This window comes from Protomyctophum bolini (genome assembly GCF_963924005.1).
Source record: "Protomyctophum bolini genome assembly, chromosome: 2".
NCBI classification, from domain to species: Eukaryota; Metazoa; Chordata; class Actinopteri; order Myctophiformes; family Myctophidae; genus Protomyctophum; species Protomyctophum bolini.
Window position 1 is genome coordinate 29,289,036 of NC_137863.1, and position 20,676 is coordinate 29,309,711.

At 38.9% G+C, this 20,676-nt stretch overlaps 1 protein-coding gene across 5 annotated transcripts; it reads right to left on the reverse strand.

Annotated features, from left to right (window-relative positions):
- Positions 1–1,133: 1,133 nt before the first annotated feature.
- Positions 1,134–19,975, reverse strand: slc6a22.1 (solute carrier family 6 member 22, tandem duplicate 1). 5 transcript variants are annotated; one of them, XM_080776899.1, is made up of 15 exons: positions 19,797–19,975; positions 14,079–14,269; positions 13,563–13,632; positions 12,049–12,092; positions 10,337–10,424; positions 9,388–9,520; positions 8,010–8,144; positions 6,363–6,466; positions 5,592–5,716; positions 4,928–5,040; positions 4,426–4,563; positions 4,227–4,329; positions 3,997–4,097; positions 3,664–3,834; positions 1,134–3,168 (listed from the first exon to the last, which is right to left on the reverse strand). In XM_080776899.1, exons 2-15 carry the CDS (start codon positions 14,266–14,268, stop codon positions 3,043–3,045), a joined length of 1,641 nt encoding a protein of 546 aa, XP_080633025.1. In that variant the 5' UTR covers position 14,269; positions 19,797–19,975; the 3' UTR covers positions 1,134–3,042. The 5 variants fall into 5 exon arrangements, with proteins under 5 accessions (XP_080633025.1, XP_080633026.1, XP_080633024.1 ...); XM_080776900.1 differs by having other exon boundaries at positions 13,563–13,697; XM_080776898.1 differs by having other exon boundaries at positions 12,049–12,189; positions 13,563–13,697.
- Positions 19,976–20,676: the final 701 nt, after the last annotated feature.

The following is a 20,676-nucleotide window of genomic DNA, read 5'->3' on the forward strand; positions in this document are numbered from 1 at the left end:
ATACTCTGAATGTCAGTAAATGTTTCTTCAGTTTATATTATATTATATTTTCCAGATTACACACCACCCCATTTTAGAGCTCTGCACCTGTAAAACAGGACTAAGCATAGTTAACAGTTTGCATGTTGCTTTGTCTGAAGAACACATGGCTTAGGTAAGCCAGCTCTGAATAGGAGCCTAGTTTTCATGCAAAGTACAGAAAAGTAGTGGAGCACAACGTATTATGACTGGCAAAGCAGCTAAGGTTGGCAAAGTCCATCACAGTACTACTGAAGTGAACCGTATAATAACCTCAACCAAATCACCCCATATCACAGCTGTGTATTGGTACTCATTCTTGTATGCTACTCTACACTGTGAGTACCACCCTCTTAAAAACAGGAAGTCAATCACAGGAAAAGTCAATGAAGCTTTAAGTATGAATCATCAAAACAGCTGTCCCCTCTAAATTGTCCCTGTAATCTTTGTATTTTCCACAACATTTTTGAAAATCTGGTTATGTGACTAAAGCAATTTACTGTTTTTGCTTGCCTTTTTAGTCCAGCAACAGGCAACTCTTTAGGCCACTGAATTTATTTTCTTATGTGTGTTAAATTGTGGACAATAATGCACTTTTGCTAAGATTGTAAAACCACCGCTATTGTCTTTAAACACAGTTTTGTCAAGTAAACCACATCAATCCAAGCCTTGATAAGATCTTGGCTATACATTTTTCATTTTAGTAGTTTTTTAGTTGGTTTTCACACCTTTGGTGTCTTACATACTTTGTGTAAAAAGGCCTGTACGTTCAACAACGAATTGTGGTTGTTTGTGTATGGGTGTGTGTGTGTGTATGTATGGTAACATTTGTCAAAGAATTTAAATATACAGTAGTTTCTGTTGGGAATTGTAAACCTGTATCTTTTTTTAAGGGACTATCAGTAAGTGTTTCAAATGTTGCTGTAAAATAAGATTCAATACTTTTTTACAGTATGACAATATGTGTGAAATACTTAGCAAAACACATCATTTCACAATTACCGGTACATTTCACCATTCTAAACAGGAATGTTGTATTCATGGTTAAAGAATGAATAGCTTGCTTTGTGAGCAGGTTTAAATTAAAAGCCCAATTATGTCACATTCACTCTCACTGTCAAAAAAAATATTTATTTGAAAATCAGTCACAAAACATATTAAAATACTAATTACATGTGAACATGTTGATACATCTGTTGAAGGCTGACAACTTTGATCTCATAACAAAAAAGAAGTGTGTTCAAATTATTCTACCCAGATCTATGTGGAAAATCCAGTAATAAGCCTTTATTTATGTAAAGCCTAATTTATGCTACTAGAGCGGTGCCCGTTAGGCATTTGGAACAATGCAAGTTGGAAATGAATGCCCCACCCAGTTATTATGTCTGTCTGTGGGGCGAACAGTTCTCAAGTTATGTGGACACACAGACTTGGTGCATTTATAGATAGATGACAAAAAAGGGAGAGATATGTTACTCAAGTTACTTTTTCACTAAAGCATAAATTTGCCTTAGAGCTCTTCACCCATTTATTGCCGTATTTTAGGTAGGGTAAGTGATATTCCTTTGTTAAAATAAGTGCTAAATAACTATATTCTGAGACTAATCATTGCTAGAGTGTTTGTGCAGTAACGGGTCTCCCTGTCTCTCCAGCTCTTAAACAGAACATGTATTTTATACACTATACAGGTTTAATGTTTGTCTTGTCTAGACAAACATTAAAAACGCCATTGACAATGGACAGAGTCTAATGTTTGTTTTGTCACTAACACAAACATTAAATGCCATTAACATGCACAGCGTTTAATGTTTGTTTTGTCTGTCACTGAGCAAATCGGCATATGATGTTATGATATTGCGATGATGTAAGATGATAAGGGTTGGTAAAGGTCCCCTAACTTCACTTCAGAGCTGGAGAGGTGGGGTCGTGGGGAGACCACCATTATTGAACAAACACTATAGCAATGAATACTATCAGAATATATGCTTTAACCTTTTAACAAATATCACTTACCCTACCTTTAATATAATAGTTCCTCACTAATGTTCATTATGAGATGTCACAATTCCCACTTAGCATTTAATTGGTGGGCTATGAACAGTTAAGAAACCTGAGTGCCTACCAATGACAACCAATTACTTAATTTTTTCAAGCCAATAGAAATAAACTACAGTTTTTTGTCTAACTGGAAAGTAGCATGATGAAAAAAAAGCTATTGTTATTGTATAAAAAATATTAAAACAAAATCACCACCAATTACCAAAGAATTAAAATGTTGAACTTGTTTCAACTGTACAAAGACGTCTAAGACACAGAGTGAGTAGATAGGAATTGTGCCATCTTATGAGCACCAGTAAGGTACTGTATAAATATACTGTAGTCTATATGAAGATAGGTGCTTTAAGAGCCAACGGTATAGTTTATATCCCACGCACACTGTTATGTTAAGCTCACATTATTAATGCATTGTGTAGTATTTTCTTGTGGAAAGGAAAGTGATTTGACCATCATTTTATTGCATGTCCCCTCTACATCTGGTCCGAGGACAAAGACTTCACTGTCAATCAAGCATCAACTGAGTCCCCAGACCTTAAATTCATTGATACTCCTTGGAGACAGACAGGTGATGTGTGTTGATTTAGCCTGATGAAAATAATGTCAGCATTGTTGAGGTACTATGGTGTTTGGTCCCGCAGGCTTTCTGTCTTAAACCTAATAGTAGTAAAATATATACGTTGTTCTTTATTAGCTTTAATTCATGTCAGTTAGATTTTAGACACAATTATCACTTTACTGAAAACAAATCCCTTTTAGCCAGGTTATTTTCCAACCTCCAAAAACTAAAAATGTATTGACAAAAAAAACCACATCCTGGTCTGGTATCACCACCTCCCGTTCATTCATTTGGCACCTTCACATAAGAATCATGTGTTTAAAGATTGTAATACTGTACAAAATATCATACCTAAGAATCAATATAAACTTTATCATCAATGGGTTGGCAAGAAATATACACTTGAGGCCTTATGGTTTCAGGGATCCTGTGTCTTTGTGGTTCATCCATACTTCCATTTCATGCTGTTCGAGAGCTTTCTTCTGAGCTTTGGTCAAAGGAAGGTCAATGGCAGGAGTGCACAGGGTTGAGATTCGCTAACAAAGAAGAGAAGGTTTAGATGACCAAAGAGCAGTGGTGTGAAGTTACCAGGCAAGTACATTACTCAAGTACTGTACTTAAGTTCAATTTTGAGGTGCTTTTACTACTGTATTCTACTGTATTCCACTGTATTCCAATATACTTTTTCTTCTACTCCACTACATCTCAGAGACAAATATTGTACTTTTACTCCACTACAATTATTTGAAAACTTTAGTTACTAGTTGCTTTGTTTTTTGATTATTACGGTATTACAAAACATACATTAACCACAGTCCTACTTTTGGTACTTTAAGTACATTTTATTACCAATACTTTTGTACTTTTACTCAAGTAACTTAATTTTACTTTGTAACATATTATTTCTACATTGCAGTATTGATACTTTTACTTAGTAAAAATGTATGTACTTTTCCCACCACTGCCAAAGAGTATTATTTAAAGACGGCATGTTTTAGTTTTTAGTTTTTTACACAAACAGCATACCGTACCTGTCTCAGAGAACCAGGAGTAACAATGACATTGTACAACATCCAAAGAGGAACCATGAGTGTAGAGGAGAGAGTGAACCACCAACCAAGTGTGTAGCCCCACCATGGATATTCAATGGTGTTGTTGAACTTCAGAGGGGTAAATTTGACCAAGGAGAACACAAACGTTGCCTGAAATTAGTTGTGAGAACAACAGTTTAATCCATGAATAAGAAAAAAATCTTGTAAAGTGTTCACAAGCAATTGTTTGCAATTCAAATTCCTCAAACAGAGGTTTCTATTTTTTTTTATCAAGTGAATTGATTGGTGAATATTTTAACTTAAATTACTCACCATACATATTATTGGAGTTATGTACTTCAAACAGTACTTAATCAAGGGGAACGGACGATATCCAATCATGTCCTCTATGTTATCGTAGAAGCGGTCTGCACCTATGGGATGGATATCGACATTCAGGGAATTCAATGTGATTGATGATTTGAGTGTCATCACAAGTACAGTATTCTCCAGTGAACCATACCATTAACAAAGACACCTACATTCCTTTTTACGTAACTTACCATAAACCCAGCCAATACCCACAGACTGCAGTATAGCAAAGAGGAGAAGGGTCATCCCACTACAGGCATAGTAATCAAACACCTGGAAGATGTACAGTCCACCCTATGTTTGGGAGTAGGTATTAGTTGTATAAGAGATGAGGAACCATTTTGATCATGAATAAAGGATGCGGTATCAGAGTTTGGTACTTGATCTTACTTCTGTAACCATCACCAGGCCTATGAAGAAGCAGAACACACTAATGCCAAGCAGAAGAAGTTTACGTCGATGTCCGACTTGAAAGAACTCAGGATACATGTCGGAAATTGCTGTCATGAGAGCTTCCAGACCTACAAACTGAAACAGTGTCATTTCAGTTTATATGACGACACAGTAAAATCATCAGTGTTAATTTAACTCAGACATGGTAAAGTGGGTGGTTAGATCACAGCATTGAATGGCCGAACTGTTTGATACCACTGACCGGAGCAAGGCAGAAATTTTTACAAAGGTCATAGTATAAAGATTATGATCACACGAGTTACCAGAAATTGGATTGTCTTTCTGGATTGTCTTTGACCACAGAAAGAAGTTACATGATGACACATTCTGAGCTTTTTGATAGTCTAGTCTTGCTATTGTCTTATGTCAAAGTATAAAAATAGGACTTAAGTCGTTAACATGTCTTTATTTCGCACATTTAGGAAAAGGGTAAACCTACCTGACTGTCCAAGCCAAGTAAGATGACCATAACGAAGAAGAAGATAGCCCAGATCTGAGGCAGAGGCATCATGGCCACTGCGCGAGGATAAGCGATAAAAGCCAGACCAGGACCTGCATGGATAGAGAGAAAGTAAAGACCACACCAAAGGGTCGAGACGGTTTTAACGTTCTCCCAGCGGTGTGATATGTCCTGTTGCACGTTGATGCACGTTGACGCACGTTGTCCTTAGTGATTCAACGCATGGAATTCAATGGCCCAAACCACACCAAAGGGTCACCATGCAACTCCTCGCAACCGTTTGGACCAAAGGAGTTGCATGGCGACCCTTTGGTGTGGTTAGGGCTTTACACACTGGGAGCGGGACGAATTAACAGTCCAAAAATGCGGACTATTATTAACTATTAACACTAACATTGTCACACCATCACTTATGTTGGGTATTTCACCCGATAAATTCCATAAAAAAGTACAACAATACATGTAGAATTTGAGGTAATCTTATGTCAACATGGGGGGGTGGGGGGGGGGGGGTGTAAAATATTCTTACAAATAAATAATAGAGCTGGACTTTGGTTAACCCATTCCTGGGATATGTGAGAATGGTCCAGTGAAGTCACAGTCTAATTACATCAACTGACCTCTTTATTATTCCAATTCTCACCTGACTCAGCCACTTTTGATATGTCCATGTTCTGCTCATATGCCATGAAACCAAGTGCAGAGAAGATGGCGAAGCCAGCTACAAAACTGGTCCCACTGTTCAGTAGGCATAGGTACACACAGTCCCTAAAATACACATTTTTGGTCACAGTAGTATCGGTTTTGGTTGTGCAAAGTTTCACATAACAGAATTCAAAATGTGTTTCATTAGGAACAATTGCTTGGTATACATGTCTACATGCATAGAACATGATCAATGTTAAACAGTTTCCCTTGAACTGTCCTATAGCTATAATAGATACTCCTAATAAACACTCCTATAGAGTATGTCATGTACAGTACACTATGGGGAGTTTAGCATGTCTTTAGTTTGTATTTGGAATGATAACCCCATCAATCTCAAAATAAGATTGTTATGCAAAGAAAATGTCACATTAGTGTGACACTCAATGACATGTGATACATTAAATGATTCCAGTACAGTAATTGTATTATAATACTGCAGGATGCAAGCCTTTGTAGGTTTTTACAATCATAACATGACACAAATTAAACTTGGTCCTGCTGTCTTTAATAGCAATCAACCTTTTGATTATATAACAATCTTCATCAGTACGATCAGATCAGCTCTAAATGTAAAAATAAATAAATACAAACATCTTAATTCTATGTCTGTCCTGCATCTGTTTACCAGGTCAGATGTGCCCATTGTACATTTTTACAATCCACCAGTCATGCACCTACAGTACAGTACAGTACATTGCAGACTTACTTGTAACAGTTGTTGTTGTATTTGTTGTAACTGCCAAGTGCAGTTAAGCAGCCAATACAAATGGCATATGAATAGAATATTTGTGTCCCAGCATCCATCCACACCTGCAACAGAGAGAGTACAAAGTACTCACATTTCCATTTCTTTATTGGCACACACCAAAAAGGAACGCATTTTGGCTATGAGGCTTCATCAGAGACATTTATACTGGGATAAATATATATACATATATTCATTTATGCGCACGTATGCTCGTATGCACACGTACGTATGAGGATACACACCTTTACTATATAATTAGTAATATGATTAATAAAATAATCATACAATTATAATTAATTACAGTGATGATCTATATATGTTTGATCTAGTTGGTTTTCAGTGACCCTAGGGTCCCTATTTTATGGGGGGGGGGTGATGACCCCTAACATGGCCGCTGCTAGGGCTGATTGGATCGTCAGTGAGATTGGATCCTTAGTCTTTTCTCCTCTCTACTGGTTTGTTTGTTTGTGTGTGTGTGTGTGTGTGTGTGTGTGTGTGTGTGTGTGTGTGTGTGTGTGTGTGTGTGTGTGTGTGTGTGTGCCTTGGTTTACACCTTACAACATTCCCATGCATGCACTGCTTACACACTGATGATCATTCATATTTACTGACATCTTATATATTTATCTTATATATATTTTTTATACACTTTTAAGTTAACTGTGCCTGTGTCTCCCTTTTGTTGCAATCCTGAGTCAGGTTTATATGATCTGAATATTTTGAATATTTTGATGGAGTGGCTACATTTTAGTTCGGTATCCAGTTTATTACATAGGTTTACCCCAACCTTATCATGAGGAACCAAAATAATTGTGTGAAAACTGGGTTTTTTTTCAGTTGGCGCCAGAACAAAAACTAAAACAGAACAAATATAAAACAACTGCATGAGAGCAACAAGAATAATCAGGCCTAGGGACCGAATAGAGAGCAAGGACAGTGAGTATCATGAAAAAAGTGTAGGTAAGATTTCTCTTGTACGTCAGCTGCACTAATTAGGCCATTTGTCCAGTAGTTCATTGCACTAGAGCGGTGCCCGTGGGGCCTCTACAGCGTTGCCCGTTCTGGACAGCAGTGGGTCTAACCGGCTCGACACCTGGCACTGCACTCCCTGCGGTGGTGTGGAACACGTGTGTTGAATTTGAAGTCTTTGGGGCGAACGGTTCTCAAGTTACGTGGATTACACACAGACTTGGTGCATTGATAGATTGATAGATTGATAGATTGATAGATTGATAGATTGATAGATTGATAGATTGATAGATATCTTATTATTGACTAATAAATGCCAAGACATTGTAGATGATGAACAGGCCATTTTTTGCACTCATATTGGAATAAAGGACGCAACTCAAAATGATTTAAGATAATCATAAACGACATATTTGTAAGCAAAATGTTTTAAAAAAATCATTCTGCTTTAAGTAGCATGTGACGGGTCAAACTAGGGGGTTTTCATGATTCTGAATCCATTGCAAGCATTTGTTTTGCACAAAAAACACTCCTTGGGCTAAAAACAGAGATGGCTGTCATCACAAATGTGATGAGGCCATTTGTTAGCCCTAGTTTTTTGTGCAAAACCGAAAACACATCAACACATCATCCTACCTGAGGATCAGAAAGGCGGGACGGGTCTGGGTAGAGGTAGAACTTGATTCCATCTATAGCCCCGGGCAACGTGCACCCTCGGACAAGCAACACCACCAGCATCACATATGGGAAAGTAGCAGTGAAGTAAACCACCTATGAGAGAACCAGTGTGCATTAGTTGTCTCTGCATGGAATATTATATTAGTGTTATTTTTTATATTACCAAGATGTTTTACATATTTCAGTGAGACACTTGCTTTAGGACATTTTGAAGTACCATTTATGACAGATTGACAAATGATGCAAGCTACTACAGTCACTATACTGTCTTCATCCTAAATCTTGACAAAATAAATTAAACAATCGATCCCTGAATCCAGTATATTCTCATAAACCTTGGCTGGTAATCCAGTCTGGTAGTGTGCCGTGGGCTCGACTCCTGATCCCGACGGCCCCCACCGCATCGCTCTCCCCACCCCCATCAGCCTACTGTCTGTCCCTCCATAAAAAAATATAAAATAAAGGCGAAAGCCACAATTAAAGAAATAAATAAATAAAGGTCTTGTGTTATAGAGAACCCAGCAGTTCTAAATATTGAGTAAATTCAATACGACAGTGTCTTGTCTTTGTTACTAACAGAAAGTATACTATTACTAACCGAGCTACAATTCTATGTACGACTTGTACGTATGGGACTGGCAGTTGACTGAATTGAGGACAAATTATTTGAAATACCAAATATTACACTCGTGCTCCCATGTTCACACATGGTCAGGTTATTGGTGTCCGGGTAGCTCAGTCGGTAGAGCTCTAACCTTTGGACCACAAATTCATGGGTTCGATCCAGGGCACCTCCTACTCCGCATATGAGTAGCACGGCTTGGGTGCGGTAGGTATGTGGGATCTGATAGTGGTTGTGGTGCTCCACTTCAGCATCTACTGTATCTCCCAGGGGACTACCGCATTGTAACGGGGACAGACTCCTGCGTGTTACCGGCTGATACTGCCTCTCAAGCCAGACAGTCAGACACTCTTCCACAATCTCTGAATGCTTGCCTGCCAATATTTAGATATTTACTTAAAATCATACTGTGTAGTATAGTCTGTTTTAGCAAGTCTAGCTACACACCTGTAGTGTATATCTCCACTGTCTTTACAGTGATTGTCTATAATGAAAGGAACGCTGAAAAAGGAATATTTTGGAAAGCTACAACACCTCGTCACAAGCTGTAATTATTAATTATAATAAATACAGGGGCGCGTTCCCCGTGGGTGCTCAGCTATCTCTGTGGGAGTGCACCCACGGGATTGGCGCATATGACACAATTGACACACTATGTGACTTTAGCACTTGGATATCACAACAAAAATGAAAAAAGCAGAGATGGTGTCTTACCTTACCTGTAGACTTCACTCCTTTCCAGACACAAAAGTAACATATAATCCAGGATAATGCCAGACATAATGCCAGCTCCCATCGTACACTGCCCAATTCATCAATGCTTCCAGTTATATTTAAAACTCTTCTCCTGCAAAACAAAATTTCAGTCACAAATCGTACGTTCCAATCCTTTCAGATTATTATATTAGCATTTCCATTTCCTATTCCATAAATTATGGAAAACCTCCATGTCAATCTGCAAATCTGATTTCCATATTTATAAATACAATATATATTTTTTAAGCAATTCACTTGACATTTTGTTTTTTTAAATATATTTTTTATCCCACGATTTTGTAACCCATTTTTCACCCCTGTGTCAATCATCTACTGTGATCCTGGGCTCTACACACCCTCCGCCAACCTGGGGAGAGCAACGGACTTAACTCATGCTTCCTTCATGCTTGAGTGTCCAAGTTGCTCCTTTACACCTGACAGGGGGGAGTTTCCCTGGTTGGACTTAGCGCGTGAAAGGAACACGTTATTCCAACCAGTTCCTTTCCCCTCCATCAGGCGCCCCGGCTGGCCAGGGGGAGGCAGTTTAGAGACCAGGATCACTTGACATTTTGATGGCCTATCTTTTACAACTTTGGATAATCTGAAGCCTATGTAACATTTTGTTTTTGTAAACTGCTTTGTATTTATTGTAATGTGTATGCGGACTATGCGCACATGCGCGTGAGTGGATGTCAATAGTTTTCTGGTCCATTTGTAGTGACAATGATAGGTTTTGTATTTTATGGCTTCTAGTCACCTGCCGCCGACATACATTATGGAAACTAGCTAAATTGACTAAATACAAATCATGTTTTCAGTTTTGATGAATGTATTTTGTATCTGGTCCCCAAAACAACTAAAACAAAACAAATGGCATTTTGGGATAGGCTGCAGTTTGTCTACTCACTCCCAGAATTCCCTTACTGGCGATGTCGCATTTTCTGATACAGTCCAATTGACGAGGTCAGTCTTTCGATGAAACTCCACACAGGTCTCTGTTGTAATGAAATACACATAGTATTGTTGATCGAGGCAGCTTTCAGGAACATTCAGGGGTCCTTGAGATGAAAATGTTTGAGAACGACTGCTTTTTATCCCCCCTGTTGACATTTTTATGTTTCAATTTCGTATTTGTATTTCTTTGGTCATGTTTGGTCATACATTTGGCCACATATCCCAATTTGAAAACTGAATGCTATGTTTGGGCAATAGGTAAAAGTTTATCCATGGCCTTACTGTAATTGGACAGAAGGTGGTACTATGGGCATTGACATTAAAGGAGAATTCCATACTAAAAGGCTTTCTTACCTTTCTTTGTAGTTGTTACGTCCCCATCAAAGAGGTCCAGGTGTTATTTTGTGCAAAAGCCCCTTATTGGCTATTTCCCCTACCATAAGCCCTAAATGAATTGCATTGAATTGAATGGGATGTATGGGGTGTTGTGCTAATTTGCTTATTTCCATCGCTCAAAATTATAATTTCTTTGTATATATCCTCTCTTCATAATGTAAATAATAACCCAAGCGGCACACTTTACTACTTATTTCGATGGAAATAAGCGAATTAGCACAACACCCCATACATCCCATTCAATTCAATGCAATTCATTTAGGGCTTATGGTAGGGGAAATAGCCAATAAGGAGCTTTTGCACAAAATAACACCTGGACCTCTTTGATGGGGACGTAACAACTACAAAGAAAGGTAAGAAAGCCTTTTAGTATGGAATTCTCCTTTAACAAGGTCGAAAGGCGATTCAATGACATCTTACCAAATCATCTTTAAACTTGCTACATTTATCGGCACTTAACAGGCCTGAATACAGGCACATTACATGTTGTTGCTGTCGGGAGGAAACCATCTAACTCCAAAATGTAAAATTTTCAGAAAATGAAGAAAACCTTATATTTTGAAAACAAAGCATTACTGCGACTGCCTCATCAAGGTTGGTGTTGTGTCTTTATAGAGCGCTGCAGTCCCTTCATGACGATGACTGGCCCAGGAAATAATTCCCCATGCATTTTCCCAATAGACATTTCAAAAAGTATTTATTTAAAGATCTGTAAGTCTCGAACAAAGCCAACTCGGATCATGACAAATCATGTTTTTCTTCTTTGTAATTATTGGTTCGGCACTTCGGCCCAAAATATTGTGTTTGTTGTCATGATTTGTCACGATCCGAGTTGGCTTTGTCCGTGGCTTTAAAGGTCTTTAAATAAATACTTTTTGAAATGTCTATGAGAAAGATTAATGGGGAATTATTTCCTGTCCGGTGAGAGGAGAGACTTTGAGTTGTGGTCTTTGTCACTAACTTGGATTCTTTGTGAAGGGGGCTGTCCAACTGAGACTCACATTGGCTCCGGAGACTTGGTTGAATCAGACAACTTTGCGTGTACATTTCTTACATGCTGCTTTGTAACGATTTCATCTCGTGTTTTACCAAATAAGTGCTGAGATTCGGAGAACATTATCACGTGCATCCTCTTTCCTTCCTTTTCCTACACTTCCTTCCGAGGCGACACACATCAGGGATTTTAAACCACATTATATATGCTGATGCAACCGTATATGGGAATTCAAAGCATGAATTATCAGTTGTGCATTTAAAACTTCAACGTACCTGTGTTCCAAAAGTTTCTACAACTTGACCAGGGCAGCTCTGAGCTGAAAGAAGAGAAGAGGTAGAAGAACGCCCATGCCAGTATGATGATGTAATAAATACTGGAGTATAACACCACCACCTGACTTCCATAACCGATTCCTGAAAGGAAATAAATAAATCATGTGTTACTCAGTGTTAACGCATTTTGGACTGAGGCCGACTGATGCCTTCTAAACCCTGACCTAAGTTTTCTGAAAAACTTCAACTATTTATATAGCAGCATCAATGTTTTTTTATTTTTTTAATACTGTACATAGGCTACTGTACAGAACCCCAAAAGAGGTTCCCGTCCAGAAGGGTTAAAACACCGAAAGGGGTTCCCGCCCAGAATGGGAATTACACTAACTTACCTAATGTTTCTACAAGGAAAATAAAGTAAATTAAAAAAAAGATTTTGGATTATATGAGTTATTCATCTTGCCCACTATGGTATATATGGTGAAAATGAAGGACATGAAAGTTAACTTTGTCCAGCTGTTGGAAAAATAACCTCTTTAATTCTTAACTTCTTTTCACCGGACTGGTTGGACGTAGCGTGTGGAAGGAACACATTATTCCAACCAGTTCCTTTCCCCTCCATCAGGTGCCTCTGGCCAGGGGGAGGCAGTATAGAGACCAGGATTACTGCATGTTTTTTGTGAGGGTACCTACCCTAGGGGACATGGGGAGAACATGCAAACTCCACACAGAAAGGCCCTTTTGCCAACCCCACCTAGGGGTTTCTTTTTCATTCTGTAACATATTAATTTCAGGGCGACACAGTGTGTTAATATTGTGCACATACTAGAAAAGTTGGAATCTCGTGAGCACAGGTTTGTCAGATAGGAATAACCATTAACTTTTGTAACTCATGCAAAATGTGCCAGGTCACACACAGGAGGTAAAAACACATTAATTATTGCTTTACAACCAACATTTACAATACTAACTTAAAGGGAGTAGTTCACCCTAAAACACCCTAAAACAAATGTTTCTATCAATTACATATATACCCCATTGAATTCATGGAGATTATTTTGTTTGTGTTGCATTCCTATGCCAATAATTGGTTTAGGAATTGGTGGGGTGAGCACGCAGCAGGTGTTTGGGCAGATTCAATTCTCTCCTGGAAGAATAACGATAGACTTGGTCTGTGCTGGTAGCCATGAGGTTATGCAATGACGCACATGGTTGCTCCACTTGGTCCATAATAACATCCATCCTGAGTACAATACCGCACTGATCCTGACCCTGCCGTTCACAGGGATACTGTATTCTCTTTTTTTCAGTGTATTATACAGAGTACAGTTACTGTATATTGTTGATACTGTATCTATATTGTCATTGTACTGAAAATTGCTTTTTTTAATGCCTGCGTCTGTGTGTAACTCTACTGTAAGCTTCATTGGACATAATACCATTTTGTAAATGATCACACCTCATAAGATACTTTGTAATGTACTGTATGTTTATAGTGAATAGTAGATGTTTACCTGCAAACAAGGGGCAAAGTTTCTGCCAGCAGGTAATACCTCCCTGTGCAGTGTACTGGCCCATAGATGTCTCCAGGAGAAATAAGGGGATGCCACAGGTAAAGAGGAAGAGGACATAAGGGATGAAGAACACCCCTTAGAAACAAGACAAGTTATTTCTCAACATTTGACAGTAGGCCTACATAAGAACTTTACTGAATTGAATAGCATTTCTATAGAGCAGTGGTACTCAAACTTTTTAACTTCAAGGACCCTCATGACCCAGATTCCTGTAAGGATCATTTGAAACCCCTTACATAATCCAGAGTGTACTTGGACCCCACTTTGAGAACCACTGCTATAGAGCCATGGAATAATTAAATCTCCGATATTGACTTGATGTGAACAATACGATATTATTGCAAAACATTTTATAAACAATGTGAAAACTATATGTTGTTTTGGTGCTGCTAAATGCGTTTCATGGTTAGATAATTTATCAGTCTATATGCATTTAGTTTTACAGTCTTGACTCACCTCCTCCATTTTTGTAGCACAGATATGGGAATCTCCACACATTTCCGAGGCCTATGATTTGTCCTGCAACAGCAAGGAGGAACTCCAACTTGCTTGACCATTGGTCTCTAGTCACGGTGGTGGGTGGACAATGGACAAGTCCCATGTCCAGTTTGTACTTGACAGCTGGGTCATAGTTTTTGTCCATCATACTGTAGAGAGGGTAGTGCAGAGGTTAATCAAGCAGCTTGGCAACGCCCACCAGTGACTTACTATTGATGATATGCACACGGCTGCCATCTTGTCAGCAAGGTGCTACCTCGGTGCAACTTCCCATAGACAGCCAGCCTACCATTCATCCAAACAGAACATGTCCTATCTAATTGTATTAACGTCAAACTCACCAACATTGCAGCTGTACGGAAAGCTTAAATTATCCTCTTTCTATCTGCAATGTGTTTGTTTAATAAAAATCCACTGTAGGCATGTTATGAGCTACTCCCTGTCAAGACATTCCTTGCAGATGATTTTGTTCCAAGTGCTGGAGTTTGGAAGTGCTCGTTGACTATCACTTAATAGCCCATGTGCACCACCTTTAGAATTTGCACATAATGCAGGAGGCAGCAGGAGGTTGCTTTACTGATAACGAGTGGTTCCAAACTCTGACTCTGACAAAAATAATCATCTGCAAGGAATGTCTTGACAGGAAGTAGCTCCCAAGTGGATTTTTATGAAACAAACACTTTGTAGATAGTAAGACGATAATTCAAGCTTTTCGTATTGCTGTAATGTTGGTGAGTTTGACGTTATTTAATACAATTAAATAGGACTTTTCTGTTTGGATGAATGGGCTGTCTATGGGAAGTTGCACCTATGGTAGCACCTTGCTGTCAAGATGGCAGCCGTGTGCATATCATCAATACAGAGCCAGACAGCTCCCATCATACTTAAATACCCACAGTTCTTTAAAAAAGCCTTGTCATTTCAACCTTGGACTGAGAATTAGTGTGTGCTTGTTATTGGAGCTTGTTAGTTCCTAGAATCACAGACTTAAACTATATACTTTTAACCAGGGAAACACCGATATGAAAATAGCCGATAGTCGATAGAAATATTTATTTATTTAGTTTTTGGTCTTATTATTTACCATTTGTGCCACCAATACACCAACATAGCCAGTGCAACAGAAACAGCCACTACTAGCTACTGCAGCACTGCCATCGGTGAATGTAAACTTTATTTGCCGATGCCGATATTGACCGATAACGCCAAATATCATCTTCTACCAATATGTGGCCAATATATCGGCGCATCCCTACTTTTAACCATAACAATATTTAAACTAAACTTAAAACATGTGGTTATTCACATGTAAACTTAAAATAAATCATAAAAGTGTAACATTTCTCTACAGATGAAACTATTTATATTATGTATGCTATCGATACAACTATTGATTATGTGGGGGTGCCACAAATCCTATCAATTCCATCACTATGCACTGACCATGTGGTGGTCCTTGTAAGTCATACGTTCTATACCAATTCTCACCATGTCTCGCACTCTCTCTGTCCTAGGTTTTTCTCTCTGCATGCACTCTCCTATCTACTATAAATGAAGCATAAATGCCAAAATAAATCTAAAAAACATATTCCAGTTCCACACTATGCCTGAGGCCTTTTTGCATTAGGGTACTGCTCAGCACTGCCTTGGCAGAAGACTAATTCTGTCATCAATGTTGCCTTTGTGTTGGTGCATGGCATTTACAGTGGGAGTTAAATACACTGGAAAATATGTTTTTCCACTACTATTCATATGAAAACCATTCTCTTCACTGTTTTTGAGTGGTGCGAGCCACTCCTATAGACAACAATGTGTGTCCCACATGTACGTACGTACGTACATGTTACTGTTGTGCAGCCTAACACGCACACACGCACGCACGTACGCACGCACACACACACACACACACACACACACACACACACACACACACACACACACACACACACACACACAGAGGCCAGGGAGGAGGGCTTCTACAGTACAGTAACAGTATAGTACTACAGCACGAGTACAGTACAGCACCACTCACTCCAGACTGGTCTGATTTTAAGTGAAGAGAAGTCCAACTGTCCAGAGCAGAACATAAAAATAAAATAAATAAACTTCAATTTATCAATGCCTAAATGTACATAAATTTCATGTTTTGTTTTATTTATATATTTATTAATTTTCCCGAATAACAATGGCACAATATTACATAATTAAAATTATGTTTCTAAACATTCACACTAAAGTTCATGAAAATCCAAAGTGTGGTTGTAGAGTATAGCTTTGCCTGTAAAAATGCATTTTAAGTACCATTTAGATATTTAGCAGATGGTTTAAAGTATGTATAAGAGTACGTATAAGAGTTAATCAATGCAACTGCATCTCCTACATATTAAAAGCACTGTTGCTATTTCTGGAACGATAGGGTAGCAGATAAAAAATGAATAAAATAACCAGTAAGATGCACGTACGCATCCACCTGGGTGACGCAGACCGCAGACGGCAGACTGCTGGGAATTGTAGAGGTTGAGTTCCACAGATAAATATTGTGAAAATAGAGGATCTACAAGCTCACAACGCCTTTCGTTGCGAGGTGTTGTGAACTTGTAAATCGTCTATTTAAAAATATATTGCCTCTTTCTTATATTATTTGACAATTTGACCAATGTTTGACCAGTTTTTTGTAGCCCTATAGTTTGTTGATGCCCTTTGATGCAGTAATGGTCTTTTATTTAAATTACTTAAATTGTCACTTCACTGTGGGGACGGCCAAAATGCCGTGGTGACCCAACTAGGGGTCCCGACCCACAGGTTGAGAACCACTTGGGTAGAGGGCATTTACAACCAAAGTTCTGTACAAAGCGAGACAAAACATCAACAAGGAAATAATGCAAATGCAACAACAACAAAGTCAATCAGATAGAAAGACATAATGGACTCAAATGTGATTAAAAGCTCATGAAAAAAAGGGAATTGTGAATTTGTGAGTAGGGATTTAAAAATCTCAATAGAATGAGCACTTCTAATTTGGGTGGGCAGGCTGTTCAAAGCCTAGGAGCAGCGGAAGGAAAGGCACAGTCACCTCTACTCATCGGTCGGTTTTAGGAACCTCCAGGAGCAACTTGTTGGCAGGGGCCAGCCCGTGCAAAGATTTATAAACAAATAAAAGCTTAAAATGAATTCTAAAATTGACAGGGGCAGTAAGAAGGCTAACAGACACATTTTGCAGCAGCTGCAGGCGCCTGAGTGAAGACTGGTGAATACTGGTGAATAGGGAGTAAAAGCATTATGGAATCTCTCTCTGCAGGGTACGACTGAAACCAGGCCAGGGCAGTGCCAGAGATACCAACGTGACGTTTGTGATAAAAAAAGTAATTTCTTTGTCTATAGTCCTACCTGTATCACCAAAGAGCACCCATCTATATAAGAGCCACTGACTGATTCCTGCAGCGCTTCTATTTCTCTATTTTTATGATGTTTGTGATGTCATGCTCTACACCAGGGGTGCCCACACTTTTTAGACTTGAGAGCTACTTTCAAAATGCCCACCAAGCTTTTTTAATATCATCCCATTGTTGAAAATAGTTACATAGACAAACGCACTTGGAATGGGAAATAAAGGTGGAAAATGGAAAATGTAGGGATTTTTGTATATAACTTTGTAATGCTACTGACGTTTGTGCCAATGTTGAAAACAAAGTATTGCATTGTGGGATTGAGGCGAGCTGGGATTGAGTGTAGACTAGTATCTTCACTAGTCTACACAGTATGCTGCTGAAAGATCCAGGAGGACCACGACTGAGGAGCTGCCAGAATCAGCAGTTAAAAGCAAATCATTAAAAACTCTCAAGAGAGCAGATTCAGTACTGTGCTTAATTCTGGTCTAAATTCATTGACTAGAGTTCATGCCTACTCTGGTACCTTCTGCTGCCAATCATTTGACCATTTAAAAATTATATTTTACATTTAAATAGCACTTTTATCCAAGGCGCTTTACAGAGATTATATTCACCCATTCACACACCGATGCCGGAGGAAACCATGCAAGGCACCAACCTGCACATCGGGAGCAATTAGGGGTTCAGAGTCATGCTCAAGGACACTTCGGCAGAATCGGCACTAACTCTCGGGGAGTCCGGGTTCGAACTGGGAACCTTGCAGTTCCCATCCGGTCACTCTACCCCTGAGCCCATGCCACCCCATTTATCACTTATATTACACACCACACATGATTTGCTTAAAACAGTATGTAACGGCAGACCATGGTCTACCTCTACCATGACACATGCACCATGGCTTTGACTAAAACTGAATAAAAAAATTGATGTAAAATGAACTATACAGAACTATCTTCTTATTATCTATTCTTATTTAGTGTACTTTCAAGAGGGGGACACGGCATGGAGTCGTGGACACACACATTCACGGCATGCACACACACACACGCACGCCGAAATCAGCAAATATCAATTTAGCGTAGTGCCATATGCACAATGTACATACACAGATGAGATTCTGACAAATACCTGAAAACAGGTCCACCTCGAAAAGGCAATGGACCGTGTCCTGGGCAGACACTTTTCATTTATAAATTGATTGACAGTAGTCTCAATGAAGAGGCTGGCTGTAAACTACAGTATGTGATAACAAACATGGACTAAAGGCAGCTGTACTCAAGTTTAGAGTTATGAAATGAAAATGTAAAGTACACTGCTGTGATAAACAATGCCTTAGGGAAGAGATACAAATTGTTGATTGATTATATGATTGATTCATATTTTGTTATTAATAACAATAAATAATCTTTGGTAATATCCTAATACATCATAGTAGGCTTATTATTTTCATGGTCTTTTTTTATAGGTGCTTAGGGTGAATCAAGCCTAGATGAGAAGTTCAAGATTTTGTTTAATTGGCTCGTTTGACTCAGAGCACATTTAAGCTACTGTCTTTATTCTTCTTGTTTATGTCAAACCTCCATGAATTACATTTTGTACTGTAGATATCCTACTGTACTTCTTTAATATTCGATATCCTGGTTGCTAATTTATTCTCACTTCATATTCTGTACACTCTCCATTGCTGCCTGCTAAAGAGTTTTACCACTTGTATTTCCTTAACCTGTATTTTATATACCCAATATCATATCTTGTTGTATACTGTTATAGCACAGTCTCTGCGGCATGTCACATATTTGTTCTGGTTGTACTTGTATGAGTGAGTGGCAAACCCTTTCAATCTTTGAATATTAGTTTGTGTCAAATATATTGTTTTTAAGGGTTTATTACATATACTGTAAGCACACTATCAGCTTTGTTGCTCGATCACTGGTATAAATTGTTTAGATATTAACTTATTATTATGCTTATTATTAAGCTATAAAGCCCATGTAATAGCCTAGCTATACCGGTACGCATGCTTCAGAGCCGTCTGATGTGTTAAACAAGAAACAGCCACTCCCATTTGAGCGTTCAGCTTTTAGACAGTAACCTTTGTCCTACATTCAGCAGCCACAAGTACTAAACACCAGTGTGATCACTGAAGCATGTACAGTAGCTATGGGGATGCCCTTATGCTGTTACAGAGATTACAGCCCTCTGTAATCTACACCTACAATCAACACTATAAACAATATTATACTGATTTAAAGGGAGAACTAAAGGGAGTGGGATGGATAAAGTGTACCTGAGGGAGGAAGTTGCAGGTCAGACGTCTGTGGTTGCTTTATTTTTCCATTTAGCTCTAGGTGGAAGACTTTGTCTGGTACTTTTTGGTAAATAACAAGCCTAGCCTAGACACCAAAGTAGTATCTCCTAGCCAAATGTCCTCTCCAGCCACAAGTGAGCCCATGTGGAGAGTTTGAGAGTGCCTTGTGTGTATATGAGAGAGAGAGAGAGAGAGAGAGAGAGAGAGAGAGAGAGAGAGAGAGAGAGAGAGAGAGAGAGAGCGGTGAGCTCCTCTGAATTGAGAGAGAGGGAGAGAGAGTGAGAGAGAGAAAGAGAGAGTGAAAGAGCGAGAGAGAGTGGGAGAGCATGTGTCCAGTGAGCAGAGCAGCTTAAGGCGGAGCTTATTAAACAGAATGGTGCCATGGTGAGGGGAAGAGGAGGGGGTTTGCTCAGTGAATACTGCAGGAATGGTTATTAAAAAGAACAGCATGCATTTGTGGAATGGGAATAGGGGGGGAATCGACCCACGAGCAGTTTAACATTACCAAGTTGTTATGCTTACAGCCTAAATAATTGGTTATGTTAAATTACCAAGTGTTATTCCTTCAAAGTATACTTACTTTTGACTTACATTGTTAATTCTACAAAGTATTAGGCAACCTACTTATTTTGGTGACCCTATAGCCTTTTCTCTAGCGCTGCCCAGAGGCCCACATTTCCAAATGCACTCACAACAATATCACAAATAATCTATGGCCAGAAAAGATGCACTCTTTGTGAACTTTGTGACGCCTGCATGGCCTTTCCTTTTGTGCCACCCTTATGCCTAGGTTAAAATTTTAATTTGCAGAACGTTATTTCAGAAAGTTTGGCAGACTGCCATGAAACGTGCTGAGCAC